General features: G+C 36.4%; 1 protein-coding gene across 1 annotated transcript in view; it reads right to left on the reverse strand.

Annotated features, from left to right (window-relative positions):
* The window catches only part of Syx18 (syntaxin 18), a 131,299-nt gene extending 111,138 nt beyond the window's left edge, over window positions 1-20,161 (reverse strand). Inside the window, exons 1-2 of the mRNA XM_090368710.1 lie at window positions 19,853-20,161; window positions 8,686-8,750 (exon numbers count right to left, since the gene is read on the reverse strand). Of these exons, the coding sequence (XP_090224836.1) occupies window positions 8,686-8,750; window positions 19,853-19,996 (209 nt within the window). The 5' untranslated portion in view covers window positions 19,997-20,161. The remainder of the gene's footprint in view (window positions 1-8,685; window positions 8,751-19,852) is intronic.
* Between the last annotated feature and the right edge of the window lie 1,069 nt (window positions 20,162-21,230).

Genomic DNA, 21,230 nt, shown 5'->3' on the forward strand with positions numbered 1-21,230 from the left:
AGTAACCCCAGAGAAACGTATCAACTCTGCGGTACTACACTGACAGTGGTGGAGAATGAAAAGGACCTGGGGGTAATTGTGCAGGCAGATATGAAGTTCTCTGAGCAGTGCAGACGAGCTGCAAGAGTAGCTCATGGTGTCTTGTCAATGATATACAGGAATTTTTCTAGCAGGGATAAGGAGGTGATTATTCCCTTGTATAAGGCAATGGTTAGGCCACATCTTGAGTACTGTATACAGGTCTGGAGGCCTCATTTCAAGAAGGATGTAGAGCTGCTGGAACGGGTACAGAGAAGGGCAACAAGATTAGTGAATGGAACAAAGGGGTGCTCTTACGAAGAAAGGCTTAAGTTTTGCAAATTACAGTGTCTGGAGACTAGGCACCAGCGAGGTGATCTGATAGAGGTGTATAAGGCTTTGAATGGTTTGAGCATGCTCAATGCCAATGGGATTCTTCATCTTGCTCAGAATAATCACCTCAGAGGGCATAAATTCAAATTGAGGAAGGACGGATGTCGGATAGATGTGCGGAAATTTGCCTTTGGCCAGCGGGTGGTTGGTTGGTGGAACCGACTTCCATCACTTGTTGTTGAAGTTGATAGCCTAAACAAATTTAAAGCTCAACTGGACAGGTATTTCGAACGAACGGAGGGGTGAAATGGGAGTGGAGTTTTTTTTTTTTTTTTTTTTTTGGCTGATGCTGAATAAGCTTGCTTTCTTGCATCATATGCCTCTACTAATGCTAATGCTAATTACTCGTGTCACTCTTTGACTCCCCGCACCCTTGTAAATTGGGGATAGATTTGTGCATCTTCAGTCCATGGAGACCTCACGTAAACCCAAGGATGCTCTCATAATTATTGGTAAGAGTTTCCTTACTTCCTTTGCTGCCTCCCTTAATATGACTGGATAAATCCCATCTACCACCTATCTTAAGTTTAACTTCAACAATCTCTCCTCCACTTTGCTCTCAGTTATTACAAAATCATTTAACTCCCTGTTAAAGTGTAATAAACTTCTGGCCTCCAATTTCCTATAGAATTTCTCATGTGTGAATGTAGATGCAAAATACTCATTCAGTTCGTCAGTTACCTGAGCAGGATCATCAACACTCAAAGCATCGACATCAAGTGGACCAATCTGATTCATCCCCTTCCTTCTAGAGTTTACATAAGTAAAGAAGTCTTTACTGTTTTTATTTGCATCCTTTGCCAAAGATTTCTCATAATGTGCCTTCGTTTGCCTAACCTCCTTCATGACTTGATTACATACTATCTTATACCTACCTTAAACTTCTGTGTCACCTGATGATTTATATGCATCCCATGCAATTTTATTCTCTGCAATGAGTCTCAGTAGTTCATCTGACATTCATTTAGGTGTAAATCTTGAACAGTATTTCTTAGTTGGCATGAAAAGCCAAGTAGCTTCCAAGATTAATTTCTTGAATACTTCCCATTTAGAGTTTGCTGTTGGTAGCATCATCAGTTGGTACTAGTGTATAGAATTTAAAAACTGTGCGAGACTACTGTAGTCATCTTTATGAAAGCAAAAACTCTTCCACCCCTGATGTTAGTTACATCTTGAAGTAAATCCCACATTAGTACACTGTGATCACTGACACCAAGTGGTTCATTTATCTGCAGATTCTTAATGCATTAATAAATCACTGCTGATAATCAGATCAAGAGTATTACTCCCTCCAGTTGCCTTTTAAACATGCTGCTGTAGAAAACAGTCATCCAATAAATCCACAAAAGTCTTGCTAGTGTGCGAGTGATCAACTCTCAAGTTCCAGTCAATATCTGGAAAGATAAAATCCTCCATTATAAGACATTCAATTAACTAGTCCACTCTATTTCTCTGTACAGTTGCTCATTATACTCATCAAAGTCATTAGGTCTATAACACACTCCTCTCATTTTTTTTATTTTATTTCCCAGTGCTTATGTCACACCAAATTGACTCAACATTGCACTGGCCACCCATGTAAACTGGATGCCTTAGATTTTTTATTTCCTAACAGCATAACCCCTCCTCCCTTCTAACCTGTCTGTCCTCTCTGTACACATTGAACAGAAAGGGCAGATTGGTTACACTGTACACATTGTATATTGTATTTTCTCAGTTTTAGATGGATTTGGTTTTATAATGTATTATAACCCCCGGGGACTCACATCTGGTGAGTATGGGCTTGGCACACCCAGGGTCCTGAGCTGGATATCACCATTCTTCTATTTCTTGGCGATTCCTTTCTACTTCTGACTCTCTCTTTCTCTCTCTCTCTCTCTGGGTAACTTGGGAATTTTTTTTTGGCTGGTGCAGCATAAGCCTTAGGCTTCCTTGCATCATATGGCTATTAATAATAATAATTTAATAATAATAATTTAATTTAATTTTAAATATTGTATATTGTAAATAATTCATTTAGCTGACTGAGTGAATATGTAAAATTGTATATAGTATTTTATGCTAATATTTATTAATTACTTTATTTTATAAATATTGGTTAACTTATTAACCTTGGGGAAAACAAATTCTAAATTGAAAGTTATTAGTTCATATGGACTTTGGTCCTGGAGGCTCATTTTAGTGAAGTGCCTAACATAATGTCTGTACTGGAAACAAAAGTCGTGAGTTAGTGTTTAATTTGAAAATATCTGCAATTCTGCCCAGACATGATAGGAGGGAATATATACAATGAGAGCCTTGTCAATCAATTCAGCCCTGGAGAGACTGTGCAAAGCTCATGGGATAGAATTTTTCTCAGCATGGTCTGTGCTTGTTAACAGGAGAAACTGCTTCTACGGGGATGGGATACACTTAAATAGAAAGAGTGCAAGAATATTTGCAGATGATATCAAGGCAGTGTTAGGTGGGTCAGAAAACTGCTAGCCTGGGGAGATACATAGACTAATAGATTAACAATCTCTGCAGCCAGAGGTGAAAATGATTCTTACACTGCCTTTTTTGGAATGAGCAGCAGCCTGGAAAGCAAGGTGCTCAGGATTTCAAGTGTTAAGGTAACTAAGAGTAAGAATGAGTGCATGTATACTTGCATGTACACCAATGCAAAGAGCATAGTAAATAATTCAATGAATTTGAAGTGCTGGTCAAGATATCAAATGTGAATATTGTTTTGATATCAGAGACAATGTACCACATAAATATAAGGAATGCAGAATTGGAATTTGGGGAGCACAATGTGTACAGAAAGGACAGACAGGATAGGAAGGTAGTAGGGGTTATTCTGTTAGTTAAGAAACAAAATCTAAGGCAATGCATCCAGTTGACACAGGCGGACAGTGCAATGTTAAGTCAGTTTGGTTTGACAGAAGAACTGTGAAAACAAAACTGAGGATATTATAGGCCTACTGACTCTGATAAGTACAACGAACAACTGTACAGCAAATAGAGTAGGCCAATAAATCAGAATGTAATAAAATAGGGGATTTTAACTTCCCAGATATTGATTGGAACTTGTGGGTTGGTCACTTGCACACTAGCAAGACTGGCTAAGGTAAAGAAAGCCAACAAGAGAACAGTGGGAAACTTACTAGACAAACTGGTTTGTTGCTACTGCACTTTAGCATTAGCATTAGTAGAGGCATTTGATGCAAGAAAGCAGGCTTATGCAGCATCAGCCAAAAAAAAAAAAAACCGCTTCCACTTCACCCCTCTGTTCATTCGAAATACCTGTCCAGCTGAGCCTTAAACTTATTTAGGCTATCAACTTCCACGACAAGGGATGGAAGTCTGTTCCACCAACCAACCACCCGCTGGCTAAAGGCAAATTTCCGCATGTCTATCCTACATCTGTCTTTCCTCAATTTGAATTTATGCCCTCTCAGGTGATTACTCTGAGCAAGAGGAAGAATCCCATCAGCATTGAGCATGCTCAAACCATTCAAGGCTTTATACACCTCTATCAGATCACCTCGCTGGTGCCTAGTCTCCAGACACTGTAATTTGCAAAACTTAAGCCTTTCTTTGTAAGAGCACCCCCTTTGTTCCATTCACTAATCTTGTTGCCCTTCTCTGTACTCGTTCCAGCAGCTCTACATCCTTCTTGAAATGAGGCCTCCAGACCTGTATACAGTACTCTAGGTGTGGCCTGACCATTGCCTTATAGAAGGGAATAATCACCTCCTTATCCCTGCTAGAAAAATTCCTATATATCATTGACAATACACCATGAGCTACTCTTGCAACCCGTCTGCACTGCTCAGAGAACTTCATATCTGCCTGCACAACCACCCCCAGGTCCCTTTCATTCTACTACTGTCAGTGTAGTACCACAGAGCTGATACGTTGCTCTGGGGTTGCTGTTTCCCATATGCAGTACTTTACATTTGTCAATGTTAAATTTCATTTGCCATCTGCTCAACGGCAAATGAAGTTCTCAGCCCATCTGCTCAACCTTTCCAGATCCTGTTGCAGCAGCATAGTGTCAGTAGTGTCCTTGACAACCCTGCCAACCTTCGTATCATCTGCAAACTTGGACATTAAGCTTGATATACCATCATCAATATCATTTATAAATACAGAAAACAATAATGGACCCAACACTGAACCCTGAGGGTCTCCACTGATAACATTAGTCCATGATGAGCAGTGTCCATTGATTACCACTCTCTGTCTTCTCTCCCTCAACCACTTGAGTGTTTGCTCCCTTGGTAAACAGATGGTGCTTATTGTTGGTCCAGAGCAGAAGTGGAGAATGATATATTCATTGACACATAGGCATGACAGACGATGTAATGATTGGTGCATTAACATAACAGACAATAACATCATATGGTCAAATTATTGGTCTGCAAACAGCTACTGAGGTGGAAATAGATGATTCATATTTGTGCAATTGATTTTTTTTTTTATCTGAAAACGCACCGTTCCATTCATTATTATTAGCTTTATTATGTTTTTTCTCAATATTAAAAGCAGATTATTGGAGTTCATGAGTGTTTTCACTATTAAAAAAAAGATATTACTGATTTATTTGTATGTTTTTAAGGTTAGGTTATAAAGAAAGGAAAAGGTTTCTTTATATTTCATTATATTTTCTAACCTGACCTTAGGTTAGGAAATAATAGGAAAAGGTTTACTTATGTAACTTTAAATGTTAGGTTAGCAAACAACAGAGAAGAAAGAAAGATTATTTATATATGTATGTATCATAATGTCAATCAATCACTTAATGCTATGATGGTATTGTCTGTTGTGTTCACGCACCAATCAATACATCATCTGTCATGTCTGCGTGTCATTCAATATATCGTTCTCGACTTCTGCTCTAAACCGATAGCATACATGCCTGTTTACCGAGCATGCAGCACAAAGCTGCAGTAGCACATGCATTGCTGCTAATGATAACATGCACCATCTATTTACCAAGCAAGCAGAACTAAAGTGCAGCAGTAGCAAACAAGTTTGTCCAGAAATTTCCCGTAGTTTGGCATAGTTCTCATGCCGCCTTTCTCTTCCTTAGCCGTAACTTTTGTGGATTTATTGGATGATTATTTTCTACAGCAGTATGTTCAAGAGTAATGTGAACATTAGTATGTTCATATTACTCTTGAACTTAGTATGTTCATACTAATATGAACATACTGCTGTAGAACCATAGGGGGTAATACTCTTTATCTAATTATTACCACTGATTACTCATGGATTAAGAATCTGCACATAAAGGAACCACTTGGTGCTAGTGATCACAATGTACTGATGTGGAATTTACTTAAAGATGTAAGGAATTAATCTAGGTAGCTACTAGGCTTTTCATACCAACTAAGAAATACTGTTCAAGGTTTAGCCATAAAAAGAATGTCAGATGAACTAATGAGACTCATTGCACAGAAGAAAAATGCATGGTTGAGAAATGCACAGAAGAAAAATTCATGAATCAGATTGGTCCACTTGATGCCGATTTTTTTTTTTTTTTTTTTTGATTTGGTAGTTGTTGGCGCATCGGCTTCTGTGGCCATATTGCACCTCCCAAGGTTTTTGCAGTACTTTGATCCAAGCCCGAGGCGGGAATCGAACCCGCGACCTTTGGGTTGCCGGGCAGGTACTTTACCCACTCGGCTAGCCCGGTCGGCCACTTGATGCCGATGGTCACACCAAACAGACTCAACATTGCATTGTCAACCAACATCAATTGGATGCACTTCCTTAGATTTTATGTTTCTTAACTAACAGCATAATCCCTCCTCCCTTCCTGTCCTGTCCTGTCAATCCTTTCTGTACAAATTGTACTCCCCAAATTCCAATTCTGCAATGCTAATGTCCATGGGACACCTCATATTTGATATCCCAACAATAACTGCCTTTTGATGTCTTGACTAGCACTTCAAGCTCATCAAATTTATTAACTAACTATACTCCTAACATTGGTGAACATGCAAGTATACGTGCACCTGTTTCTACTCTTAGTTACCCTAACACAGCCCATGTATTTATTTGTTCCACTATGACTCCCAGCAGTCCTGGAAATCTCCATTGCCTTGCTTTCCATGCTGCTGCTCATTCCAATAGAAGCAATGCAAGAATCACTTTTGCCTCTGCCTGCAGCCACTGTTACCCTTTTAGTCTGTGTATCCCCCAAGCTAGCAGTTTTACAACCCACCTAACACTGTCTCAATAGCATCAGCAAATATTCTTGCACCCTTTCTATTTAAGTGTACCCCATCCCTGTAGAAGCAGTCTCTCCTGTCAACAAGCACAGACGAGGCTGAAAAAAAATTCTATCCACTGTGCCTTGCACAATCTCTCCATGGCCGAATTGATCAACAAGGCTCTCATCATATACTCCCTCCTATCGTGTTGGGCAGAATTGAAGACACTTTCACATTCAACCCTAACTCGTGACTTTTTTTCAACATTGCCCTGTGCCTGTTGAGTAAATCTGCAGATCTCTTACTCTTAATGTCATTAGTTCCAATGTGTGCAACAATATCACCATCAGAATGCTAAGCTGGTGCCTAATTTCTTGACACTCTAGGCATCTAGCACACACAAATACATTCTCCTTTAACTAGATCATGTCCTGTTTTAAAAAGTTCAGCAAACATTTCACATTTTGCACATTTTTGGAACTGTGATGCATTCGAGAATCGCTCCCTTCGTTTCTCCCCAGAGTCACAGCACCCTCGCTAGTCTGTGATCTTTGCTTCGCAGCTCTAGTCTGGGTCATGATTTCCATTTAAATACAGTTTAATTAACAATAAAATTTAATAAGATTAATAAATATTTTTGATTAATTGATAATACTATACTAAGCTAAAAGATTCCTAACTGTGCTTCGTATTACGTTATCTTGTTTTAGATTATACCTTATGTTATCACTTCGAGATATATACGTTGTGCTATTTCTTATCAATTACAATATGGCAGTTAGTTCAACAATATTGGCACCAATACCAGGAGTTGTAACTTCCAAAATCACTAGTTAAATTCAAAATAAGAAGTTAACGAATGCTACTAAACCTATTTAATATCTTTGTAAAATACAATGTAGTATGTTAATTAACGAAGAATATGGTAAAAGTATCAAAATATTTATCCCTTTACAGCAGCCAAATTTCCACTGACTGTTCTCTTCAGCGACCAGAGTGCCCTCGAAGGTGCTCTGGTGGTAAAAAAAAATAATTATTTAAATTAAATAAGGTAATAATTATTTCTAAATAAAGAAATAAAATTATCTAAATATTTTATCAAATATTAAGAATATATTTAAAAAAAAAAAAAGACTGATTTACGACATAATCCTCTTTATGGTTTTATGACATTCGGAGTCGTTTTGTCAGTGCATTACTTTGATATTTAATTAAAAGCTTCCGAAAATATTAATAGAAAAGATAGGTAAAAAGGGATAATATTTTAAGGGAGGAAGGGATAATATTATAGATGAATGGGTGAGAATAGGTAAGCTTGTTGGTTGTTATGTTATTTGTTATTTGGCTTTTTTAGGAGCATTAGCAACTAAGGCCATATTGCTCCGCGGCTATGCGGTGGTCAATCCCTGACCTTTCCGCATCCTCCGTATTTGGTGATCACGGGCTTCGAACGCTGGTCTAATCAAGAAACATGTGCTATGCACTACTGCTCCTGCCCACCTGGCTACGGAGGCGCCAAGCTTGTTGGTAGGCAGGGTGATGGATAGATAGATGGATGGATGGTACAGAATACAACTGGAGTCCAAATTTTAAGTCTTGCCTAGGGCAAATGAAACCTTGTGCCAGCTCTGTATTCAACAAATATATTTGCATAACATGGATCCAAAGTGAGTACTACTTATTTAACTTTGGTTTCCCCTCCCTGGAAAGTTTATACAGAAATTCATTAAATTCCAATCATATTATCTTTTTTGAGTTCCTCAAATGCTTCTTAGTCTACTTTTGCAAATAACTTCAAATGTCTCTAAAAGTACAATATGAAAATTATTTAAATTCTGTCATTAATGTTACAATTTAGCAGCCCAGAACAATTTTGAAATAGAAATAACAAACTGATTTTGCACACCAAATATAATTAGTGGTAATTTTTTTTTTATTGTGTCTTATGATTTCCACACTATCAGTTTCGTCATTAGTTCAACTTCTTAACTCTGTCTAGTATGGCAATGATGTAAATATGTGTAATTAGCACCACTTAACTGACTACAAAAAGAATTCTTGCTATTCTTACTTGATATTTATGTAGGCTTTCCTATGTTCCAAAAGGAAGTTCCTCATTTTTGTTACTGATGTTACCTAAAAACAAACACATACATGGATTAGTATACATTTTTAGTGAATAAAGGACATGTATATAGAAATCTCAGTGTTACAAGGCTGTATTTAAGGCTTTATGAATTTCAAAGTTTTACAGTATATAAAACTCATATAACAGCAAATAAATCTTATTTAAAATTCTTTTTAGTCCTTTTTTAGAAAGAGAATAAGCAGATAAATACAAAAAATACTGTCAACCTGCATAAAATAACATTAACTATATATTAAAGAAAAATATCAGTAACAATATCATTTAATATAGCATATCATCTAACAATAATACAGGGGTGGGGGGATTCAGAAAGTCACTGTACACTTATTTCAAAGGAAAGTAAGTTTTTAATCTTATTATTACAAAACATTTGTTATTGCCCAGTTTTACTTATATAAGTAGCCCATTACAATAGATGTTGAAATTGACCTGCATGGACATCCAGGCGCCTCCATAGCCAGGTGGGCAGGAGCAGCAATGCGTAGCACACGCTTCTTGATTAGACCGGGATTCAAACCCATGACCACCAAATACAGAGGATGCGAAAAGGTCAGGGAATGACCACCGCATATCCCCGGAGCAATATGGCCTTAGTTGCTAATGCTCCTAAAAAAAAAAAAAAAAAAAAACCATCGACATTCAAACAGGCCTGAACAAGTTTAATTTTATTTTCAAACACCTTTAGTTCTTCTTTTGTGATATCTCTGAGGGTTTTCTTCTTAAATTTTATTTTTTGTTGTTCCACACATGAAAAGCAAGTGGTTCAATCTGATGAATGAGGGGACCACAGATTTGAGATTATTCAAGCAGCAAAAATTTTGCATAGGAGTGTCATTGATCATGTAGCAGTGTGGGCAGCAGCAGAACCTTGCTGAAACCACCCATTCTTGATTTCATCTTCATTCGGTTTGCCAATGATTTGGTAGAGAATAATGGAACAGTAATGTTCAGAGGTTATTTTTTCATTAAAGAAGACAGGCTCAATGATTCTTCTTCTGGAGATAGCAACCCAAACACCAACCTTCTGCTAATGTAGAGGTGTTTGATGTAGACTGTGGATTTTCAGATGTCCATAATCGGGTATTTTGAGCATTCACATACCCTGACAAATGGAATTACACCTCATCAGTGAAGAATGTAAGAGCCAGAATGCCATCTCTATTTTAGTGATGAACTGTTGAAACCAGTGACAGTAATTACTTGTTTTTGGTGATTTGCTGCTTTTAATTCTTGGACAGCGCGATTTTGTATGGGAAAAGGCATAGCTTCTTCCTTACCACTAAATGCGCAGTTGCAGGACTGATATCTACAATATCTACATTGATTTTGAAGGACTTTTCAGCATCAAATCTGAAATATCCAGGAGTTTCTCTTCTGTCAGTTTCGGTTGCCTTCCACTATGCTCCACGTTGCTTACAGCACTTGTTTCATGAAATTTTTCTATTAATGCCCACACAGCATGCCAATGTGGTACTAGAATATTTTGAAATTTCTTAGAAGAGTTTTCTCAGACGCTTGCTGTACACTCGCCATGCTCGTTAAAAACATACTCAGCCAAAAAATACACTCCTCCAATGACAAAACCATCATTAATAAACTCCACAATCATCTGTCACAATAGCTGTCTCACAACCAACTTACCTTGACACACGACTAGGTGGATGCACAGGTCTCATATCACACCACACAATGGTGCATGGTAACCAATTACTCATATCATTTTACACATTGCTGTCATACAAGTGTTTAGTCACTTTCCAAATGCCCTGTAGAAAAAAACTAATAACAATAACATTAAAAATAATATCTGAGAGAATTTAATAGGTAATGAGTGATTACTCTCAGAAACTGTTTGTTCTTGAAACTGTGCACAATATCATTAATATCTATTTCAGTTTGCATAAATATTACACAAAATTAAGCTTTATTTATAGATGTCCCATATATTTTCATATAAATATAATAAATATTTTATTATTTATTATTAATAGTATTAACAATAGCAAACTAATGCAACAAAGCTATGCCTGTTTGGCATAAACCTTATATTTAAAAAAAAAAAAAAAAAAAAAAAAAACATCTGCAGAAATACCTTTCTTAAATTTAAATAAGCCTTATACAAGATTAGATGTCAAGTTCTTCCAAAAATAAATGATCCTTTGGCTAAAAGAAAATATTCTCATATCCAGTCTATCTTCCTTAATTTAAGTACATGTTTTCTATTTTCTGCTGCCTATGAAAGAAAAAAGACATTTCCATCATTTAATTAATTCAAGCCTCACAAAGCCTTCAATACTTTGTTCAAATCCCCATTCAAAAGACTGGTCTTAAGACTTTGCAGTTGATAACACTGTAATTTCTCTCTACAGGAATACTTCTAAACATCAATAACTATTGCTCTCTGATGCACCTTTCTAGCAATCCACATCCTTCCGGAAATGGGTACTCCAAAATGTATACAATACTCACTCAAGGTGTAGCCTAAAAGAGCTCCCTATACTCAGTTTAGTATAAAAATCATAGGTGCTTATTAAACAAATGAAAACCAATTTTTTGGGGGGGAACAAAAAAATTGTTGGATGTGATGTTTGCTCTTCAGAATGTACATTTACATGTGTAGGCCAAATTCCTGTCTGTATGAGTACAGTTGTATCAGGTCATATCTCCTCATGCTACAATTGTTATAACTGCTTTTTTTCTCCTCAAAATGAAATCAGTTTACATTTATTTCAGTAGTAGAGGCATGTGATGCAAGAAAGCAAGCTTATGTAGCACCAGTCAAAAAAAATAAATAATAAATACATTTCACACATCCATTCCTTCTAAAAGTTTGTCCAGTTCCTCCTTGAATTAATTTAAGCCATCAACTTCCACAATGACAAATAGAAGTTTGTTCCAGCAATCAACTAACTGCTGCCTAAAAGCAAATTTCTGCACATCTATTCTACAACTGTCTTTCCTCAATTTTAATTTATGCCCCCTCAGGTTCGTAATCTGAACAAGAGGAAGAATCCCATCAGAGTTGAGCCTGCTCAACCCATTCAAAACCTTATACACCTCAATCAGATCACCTCATAGGTGCCTAGTCTCCAGACAATCAAGAAGACCAATGATGTTTTCAGTTTGTACAGATGACAATCAAGTAAACCAATGATGTTTTCAGACTAAACCATGGATAGGAAAAGCCACTCTTTCACTGAGAAAAAAAAGCAGTTCATTCAGCAAAAATTTAATTTATAAATCATTAAATCTGAACAGTAATTCTTAGTCCTATTTTAAAATTAAATTGAAAAATTTCACAAATATTGAAAAAAAAAAAAAAAAAAAGTACAGGTAATAAATAAGCCTAAACCTACAAATAAGCAAAACAGACTCAGGTATCTTTTAATTGAAAAAGCTGTATATATAGCCTCAGCCAAAAAAAAAAAAAAAAAACAGTTCGACACCCTTCAAGAATTTGTCTAGTTCTTGCTTGAATTTATTCAACCCATCCAGTTCCACAACAACAGATGGAATCCTATTCCAACAATCAACCATGCATCGGCTGAAGGCAAACTTCAATACATCTATCCTGCAACCAATCTTCCTCAACTTGAATTTATGCCCCTTCATGTGTGTAGGCTCAGCAAGTGGAAGAATAACATTAACATTCAGCTTACTCAACCCATTCAAGTCTTTAAACATCTCAATCAGATCTCCCCACAAGTGTCTAGTCTCGGGATGCTTCAATTTGCAGAACTGAAGCCATTCTAGGTATGAGCACCCTTTTGTTCCCTTCACCAATCTGGCTGCCCTCCAGACCTGTAAACAATATTCAAAATGCAGCCTAACCAAGGCTGCATTTTGAATATTGTTGAAAATCTCTTTCTTATCCATGCTAGCAAAGGTTTTCAGCTGTCCTGGCAGCATATCTGCAATGCCCTGAGAATTTCACATCTGACTGCACAATTATCCCCATATCTTTTTCATTCTCCACTACTCTGAGTGTAGGACCACACAGTTGATAATTACTCTGGAGTTACTGCTACCATGTGCAGTACCTTGCATTTGTCAATGTTAAACTTCAACTGCCATTTCTCAGCCCATTAACCTAATTTTCCTAGATCTTGCTGCAGTAACTCAGCCTGATGACTGTTGTTGACCACCCTGTCAACCTTTGCATCACCTGCAAATTTACACATTAGGCCTGATATACCTTCATCAATATCACTGATAAATATTGAAAACAAAAATGGACCCAGAAGTGAACCCTGGAGAACTCCACTAATAGCATTAGTTCACGAAGAGAAGTGTCCATTGATAACCACTCAGTCTTCTTCCACTTAACCAACTCTTTATCCATAGCAGCAGGGGTGGGCCATCCCCAGGGTGCACTGCACCTGGGCACTAACCAAGGGGAACACCTGAAAACCTGCAACTTACATTCACATATGAAGACAATTTAAAAAGGGGGCACCAAATTTCGATTGGCACCCAGACACCACATACCATAGGAACGCCATGCATAGCAGTAACTTGTCCTTAATGTCACATTGCTCCAGTTTGTACAGTAGTCTTTTATGTGCAATAGTATCAAAAGCCTTTTTGAAATCCAAGTATATGATGTCCAAATTATGTTTTGCATCCAGTTCCTTGGTCATTGCATTATAGTATCCTATCAGATTGATTAGACAAGACCACCCCTTAACAAATCCATGCTGATTGCAGTATAATTGCATGCATGTGTGTGTGTGTGTGTGTGTGTGTGTGTGTGAGAAATATAACAGTTAAATGTAAAGATGGATGTGTAAATTACACAGAATGCCAAAAGCCAAGAGGAAAATGCAGGTGGTATCATAAAGGCGATTAAAAAGGAGTGACCTGTAAAAATGATTAAATAAGAATGAAAAATAAAATTATCGTCGCTAGCATAAGATAAGGGTGGGTAAATTTGGCTATAATTCAAAAAGGGGAAATAGAGAAAATATGCAATTAAATCTGATGACAGCAAGTAAAACTTGATACATGATCAGGTATTTCATCAGGGGACTACACCTGACTGACCATGCATCATTTATATATATATAAGTATTATTATTAGTATGCATAATAGGTTAGATTTTAGCTTATAGTTTAAAGAATACTTATGTGCAACGTTAATGCCATTGTAATTATGCCAATTGGACATTATACGTGCCTGTATATATATGTGAGTGTATGTGTTTTTTTTTCTTTTTAATGGCGCTTTGACATAAGTATTATTGTGCATACAAATCTGGTAATGAAGTTAGCCCAACTAGGTTTCTTAATTCAGCATGGCCGATACATATTAATTTTAAGAAGAATATTACTATATGATAATGAATTTTTCATTACACTTTATTGATGAATTTTCATTACCTTCAGCTAAAATTATGTTTAAGTCAATACTAATTTTAAATAACAATACATTTACATATATTATAATATTATAATATAGAACATTCCATCACGTGGCCGTCAATCCCCTACTTCTTCGGGGGCTTTGAGTGGATTGACAGCCCATCTGATGTAATGTCTCATACCTATCCGTTTCTGTTGTCCCTATACCAGTTTTGCCTTTTTGCTATATTAATTTAACTTTCAAATTTACATTTTAAATTTTTAAATTTTAATTTGAAAGTTAAATTAATATAGCAAAAAGGCAAAACTGGTATAGGGACAACAGAAACGGGTAGGTATGAGACATTACATCAGATGGGCTGTCGATCCACTCAAAGCCCCCGAAGAAGTAGGGGATTGACGACCACGTGATGGAATGTTCTATATTATAATATTATAATATATGTAAATGTATTGTTATTTAAAATTAGTACTGACTTAAACATAATTTTAGCTGAAGGTAATGAAAATTCATCAGTAAAGTGTAATGAAAAATTCATGATCATATAGTAATATACTTCTTAAAATTAATATGTATAGGCCATGCTGAATTAGGATAACCTAGTTGGGCTAACTTCATTACCAGATTTGTATGCACAATAATACTTATATGGCAAAGCGCCATTAAAAAGAAAAAAAAAACACATACACTCACACATAAATAAAAATGACATAATTACCTCTTTATCCATAGCAAAATTACTACATCATAAACCACAATACAGTCTTGAGAACCTCTCTGCACTGTTCAGAGAATTTTATGTTTAATTCCATTATAATGAAAATAATCAATTTTCATTAATTCATCCAAATTAATTTTCAAAAAAATCAGTTATATTATGTTTGTGATTACATTATGGAGTCACAAACATAATATAGCTGATTTTGAAAAACTATGTAAATGATTATATGCAGTATACTCAACGAATATGATCATTTATCTATCATTTCAGTATAAACTCAAATATAAAAATCAGTCAACATTAAAAGTTATGATCCCAAGTAGAAAGCTCTCTGCAAACATTTTTACTTCCATTCTTTTCCAACTGTTGTAATAAATGGATATTTTGGCATGCATTACTTCACTATATTTGGTGTTTAAGTTATTATTCAAGACAAACCCAGAGACACATAGGAATAAGTTTACCCTTTCCACCAAAGATTTCTCAAATTTTTAATAAAAAAATTTGCGTAAAAAAGTTCTACCATTCTTAATTTCATTGTATTGATCAAAATGAGGGCAGATTTTTAGTTATATCCAGTATCCATCAAATAGATTCATTCAGTGAATAGTAAGGGCAACTATTCCCACTTATAATGTGCCCACTGACTGAAGGCTTGGATTATACAGGATTATATATAATGAAAATTTGAGCAATAGCGTGCAACATTCCAAAAGAGCACATGATCCTGCTAGACATGTCACAAAAACCTTACACCCCCCCCCCTTCCAGCCTCATGCTCAAGTTAAATATATGATTTCATTTTATTTCTCTGAGATTTTGACTGAAATCAATATATTTTCTTAAATGGAAAGTTTCAGAGAAGTAATCATAGAGGCCAGTAAGCATTTTATATCAACCATGGATACTGTTCAAGATTTAGACCAAACTGGATGTCATATGAATTTAGTGACAAAAAATAAAAATGCAAGTTATGATTATAAATTGTCAGGAGATAAATGCCATACAACAAGTGAAAACTACTGTGTAATCAAGTTACTCAGGTAGTTAGGCAGGCAAAGTCTTTGGGTAAGAATGCAAAGAAAAGCAGCAAGCAATTCTTTATGTATATTAACAATAAAAGGAAAGGAATAAATCACATTGGTCCACTGGATATCAATGTTATAACTGTTGATTATCCTGTACAATTCTTTTGTAACAGTATCTAATACTGATTCGAAGTTAAGTGATTTCATAATAACAGACAGTAAGTTGAAAGAAATATTGTTGTAACTAAAAGTGAACAAATTTCCTTGGATTAAAAGAATCTGCAAAAGCAGTAGTTAAACTTTAGCCATCGTAATGAAAGCATCCTTATGTCAGAAGTATACCTGCAGGTAGAAGATGTGCCAATATATCTCCTGTTCAAAAGGTGAGGTGGCTAACTACAAACCTTTACGTTGCACACCAGGGAAAATAATTAAAATCAAAAGTTAAAAAAGTAATACAAGATAATCTTGATAGGAGTGGAACCATAAGGCAATCACAGCATGGATTTGTTAAAGGTAGATCATGCCTAACCAATCTAATTAGCTACTATGAGACTGTTACAAAGGAACTGGATGCCAAGAATAATTTTGACATTATATACTTATGTTTCAGTAAAGCCTTTGATACTGTGCTACACATATGACTGGTATATGAATTGGAGCAACGTGGCATTACGAGCAAGCTATAATAGATAAAGGGGTGGTTAAATGGTAGGAAACAAAGACTGGTTGTAAACAACTACTGCTCTTCACAAACTAACATGAGCAGAATTCCACAGAGATCAGTATTGGGGGCCCCCCCTTACTGTTTTTAATATTTATTAATGATACTGATGTAGGCATTTCCAGTTTTATGTCTAAGTTTACTGATGATACAAAGTGCACGCAATGATTAATGATAGTAATCAGGGTATGCTACTTCAAGATGATCCAGATAAACTCAGCAGATGGGCTGGAAAATGGCAATTAAGGTTCAACGGTGATAAATACAAGGTACTGCATTTGGGTAGCACTAATCCCAGAATTATATACAACTTGGGTGATATCAAACACAAGGTAGTGGAGTATGAAAAACATCTAGGGGTAACTGTACAGCTCAACATGAAATTCTCTGAGAAATGCAAAGAAGCTGCTGGAACAGCACAGTTTCTGTGCTGTTCTTATTCAGTTTAGTTTAGATGTACAATTTTTTAGGAAGCTGGTATCACAATCTTTATTTTTTAAAGTAAAGCTGGTTTGCCATTGATTATTTGCATCTAGTCATTCAAGTCAAAGTGATAAAGTAGCAGATATGGGAAGTAGTAAAGATATCGCAGAGTTTCAAAATGGCACGATTGTAGAAGCTTGTGTGTCAGGTACTTCCATATCAGAAATGGTCCAACTTGTCAGCTGCTCACTACCCACTGTGATTAAGATATGAAAAGAATGGTGTCAAACAGATCAAACCACCTCCCACTGGCAGAAATGTCAAGGATTACACAAGGTCGGCATACGTGGTGAGTGACAGGTGTAGTTCACTCTATGGGCTGAACAGCAGGCCACCGTGCTACAATTGACAACACTGCAATACAATATAGAGAATGCAAGAACAATATCCCAAATGACAATGCACTGCATACTCAGACATATAGGGTTCCACAGTGGACAACCCAAAATACACCCTCTCCTCACCACTGATCATCATCGATGGTGAATGCTGGGGTGTCAATAACAAGCTTGTTGGACACTGGAGGACCAGAAACAAGTGTGCTGGTCAGATGAGTCCAAATACCTGATGCAACACACCAACAGGTGCTTTCATAAGTGGTGCAAGCAACAGGAGTCCATAGATCCATCATGAATGGTGCCCACTATCCAAGCAGGTAGAGGTGGTTGCTTAATATGGAGGCATGTTCTGCTGGTAAGAACTAGGACCACTGGTACGTATGGACCAACTTTTCTCTGGTGAGATCTACCCACAGCTCTCAGAAGGCCAGGTGCACCCTGCCATGTCACATTTTTTCCCAGACAGAAACAGGATATTCCAAGATGTTAATACACCATGTCATCAGGCCTACACTGTGCATGAGTGGTTCAAGGAACGCAGTGAAGATATCACTCATGTTGTTTGGCCTCCAAATTCACCTGGCCTCAATTCAACTGAACACCTATGGGATATTTTGGAATGGGAAGTGAGGTGTATGGACACACAATCATCATCTATTCCAACTCTGTGAAAAGCTTTGCAAGTAGCATGGCTGCAGATCCCTACATGCATCTTCAGACATCTTGTGGTGTCAATGCCTAGGCGAATTGCAGCTGTTATCTTTGCGAACAGTGGCCTAACACAGTATTAGGTAGGCGATCATAATTCGGTGATCACTGAATATGTGTGTGTGTGTGTGTGTGTGTGTGTGTGTGTGCGCGCGCACGCACGCGCCAATGAATTAGAAACATTTGCCTAATCGGTATATATCGCAGTCATAAAAACTTTTCACATGGATGTAATTGTTAATTTGTGCAGGTGAGAATGTGAAAAACAAAATTGTTTGAAGTTCCCCATTTTACAAACAGAAAGTAAAATACTGGGACAGTTTTCAATATGAAGTTATATTTAAATATGATTTAGAGATAGATATCTCTAAATCATATTTAAATTAATCAGGCCTTTTTCATTTTTTGTGTGAGGAGGGGCTTCTTCTTAGGACGACGGGCTACAAGTCCATTTTTAAAGAGGTGACTTCTGACTGTTACTGCACTTGCTACCACTCCTGTATGTTCTTCCCATTCTCTTTTCAGCTCAGACAAAGAAGTTTTACAGTTTTTAAGGCATAAGCGCTTCAAAACGCAGTCCTGTTTTGGCGCAGAAACTCATTTGTGTCCGGTTCTTTTTTTCCTATCAGCAGAACCAGTATTCTTGAGTTTGGAAAGAAATCTATTCACTGTCGACTGATTACAAGACACTCTAGAAACAATATGATGGGAAGAACATCCTTCCTTGTGTAAAGCAACAATAGCACTCTTTCTTCATGGTGTCAACTGCACATAACTCTCCATCCTGACACAAGCAAGGAATGACTGCAACCCTTGCAGAGCATGCTTATATAGCTGAAAGTAACAGCTGGTGCAATATTATGTCATCACCTATGTGTGTCAATCTTATCTGATGCAATCTGTAAGAAATATTGCCATATACTTACATTATTCGGACGACAATTACAATTTTAAGGGGTGATGCACTTTCTTTGAACACCAGTGTATATAAAAAACTTTGTTGCTCTCTGAGGCACCTTTTCCAAATGTTGCAATTCTGTATTTCACTGCATGTATTGTGTAGAGAATAAGAGCTTAAAAGTTTTCTGTGTAGTATAGCGACAGTGGAAATGCTGACTAAAGCTTATACAGAGTGTGAAGAGATCTTGACTCTTGGTTAGGGGTTCAGATGACTTCCTACTGATGCTTGACATGCTCAGCAAGTTCATAGCAGGTAATAGTGAGATAAATCCTGGCTTCCTTGGCATTCTACTTCACCATGAAATTATTTAGTCTGATGGTAAACATCGTCAGATTGAGGCAGTTATGTCATGGTATCAGGCGTTGTCATTTATTTCCTAAGTCCATTAAATCGAAGTTACTTTACTACTAAATCACTTAAAAATCAAATGTAATAATGCCGTTATAACAATATAAAGCAGTCTAATGATTATCATCATTAAACTGCAAGTATTTTCAGTCTTCATCATTTCAATTGTCAACTCCATCAATTTCTCAATAACAGCTTCAAAGTTACTATCAATTAAGCTCACTGTGGTATGGTTTAATTTTTAACTATTTGGAAAGATCTGTTTCCATAGCAACATACTTATTAAGCATTATTTTTAACTTTGGTGACGATTTCGTAATAATTCTGTAATGACCCTCCTGCTTTATGCAACTTAAAACTAAGTAAAGTTTTATTAATATTAAAATATAAAATAGAAGTAAGTAAACATAACTTACTAAAGCTCTAGCTTTTACAACAAATTCCGATTTTTGCTTATTACATTTTGAAATAATGGTGAATTTCTCTCCTTCAAGACCTAGAGCTTTGTTTCTAGTTTTCACAGTTTTCATACAAGATTTAAATATCTGCGTAATATCCATATTCAAGCTTTAAATTAAATAAAGAAGCAGGAGACGAGTGGTATTGATTTTTCCCACTGGTTCTCATTGATTACACAATTCAAACCTCAAGAAGTGAAATAACAGTTTTTCACACATTCTGTTCAATCCGTTCACAAACTGTAAACACATGTATGCACACACTGACAACCGTGGCATCTTGAGAGGAAGTAGAAGTTACTATCATCATATGATTGCTTCACTTCCGGTATTTTTAATTATAACATATGTATGTCGTAAAATGTCAACATATAATAAAAAAAATACATCTTATTTTGTTCCAGTTTCAACGCTTGAACTATTGACAGAAATAAAATAAAACAAGAAGCGCTACAAAATAATTATTATTATCCGTGCAATAATAGCAAATATTATGTCTGTAAACTGCGTATATTTTCTTGTTGTTTTGCTACACGAAAACACCCCAGTTTCTGGGAGAATAAACCACGCTCCGCCCAAGTCTGGTTTAAAAAAAAAAATCCGTAAAAGTTCTTCGCGTTGCTAACTGGATTCGAACCATCCCCCTACAACACGAACTGCGAGGATCTCTTAAAAAAAAAAAAAAGAAAAGGGAGCGACAGAGAGACACTAAATATGCTTATTGTCCTATTAGTCCTTATTAAGGCTTTTTAGCCCTAATTCCTACATATCAACTTATTTATTTATTATAATAGATAATTAAGTTGAAAATATGTTGCTATCGTATTTCCCTTCACAACAATGGTGTTAGGAGTTAAGCACAGCTGAATAATAATATTCTACGTGTGAAATAAGAAGAGATAAAAGAAACCACTAATAAAGAAAAAAAAAATTCACACTAACTTGGGCCACCCGGAATATACTTTGATCTGCCCAAGTGTATGGTGTTCATGAATTGCGTGTTTTCTATGGTCGATTTACCTGTTTTGCTGGACAAAAAACAAAAAAAACCTAGTTACTGGGGGAAAAACCTAGCTATCTACGCATGAGACCAACTAACTCAGCCACGGAGTTAAAAACAACATTAAAAGTTCCTCGCGTCATCGACAGGATTCTAACTCGGACCTTTTCCACCAGCTGTTGGGAGGACAGTGACGATACCCACTGTATTACTCACACATATACTAACAAAGAAATTTCAAATTCAAATTATTTTATTAATGGGAATGCTAATGGGAATGCTGATGGCTCAAGCTAATGGGAATGCTATGGCCCAGGGGAGAACTGAGGGGGGCAG

The sequence above is a fragment of the Mastigoproctus giganteus genome, chromosome 2, assembly GCF_048544385.1.
Source record: "Mastigoproctus giganteus isolate SK-2022 chromosome 2, ASM4854438v1, whole genome shotgun sequence".
Taxonomy (NCBI): domain Eukaryota; kingdom Metazoa; phylum Arthropoda; class Arachnida; order Uropygi; family Thelyphonidae; genus Mastigoproctus; species Mastigoproctus giganteus.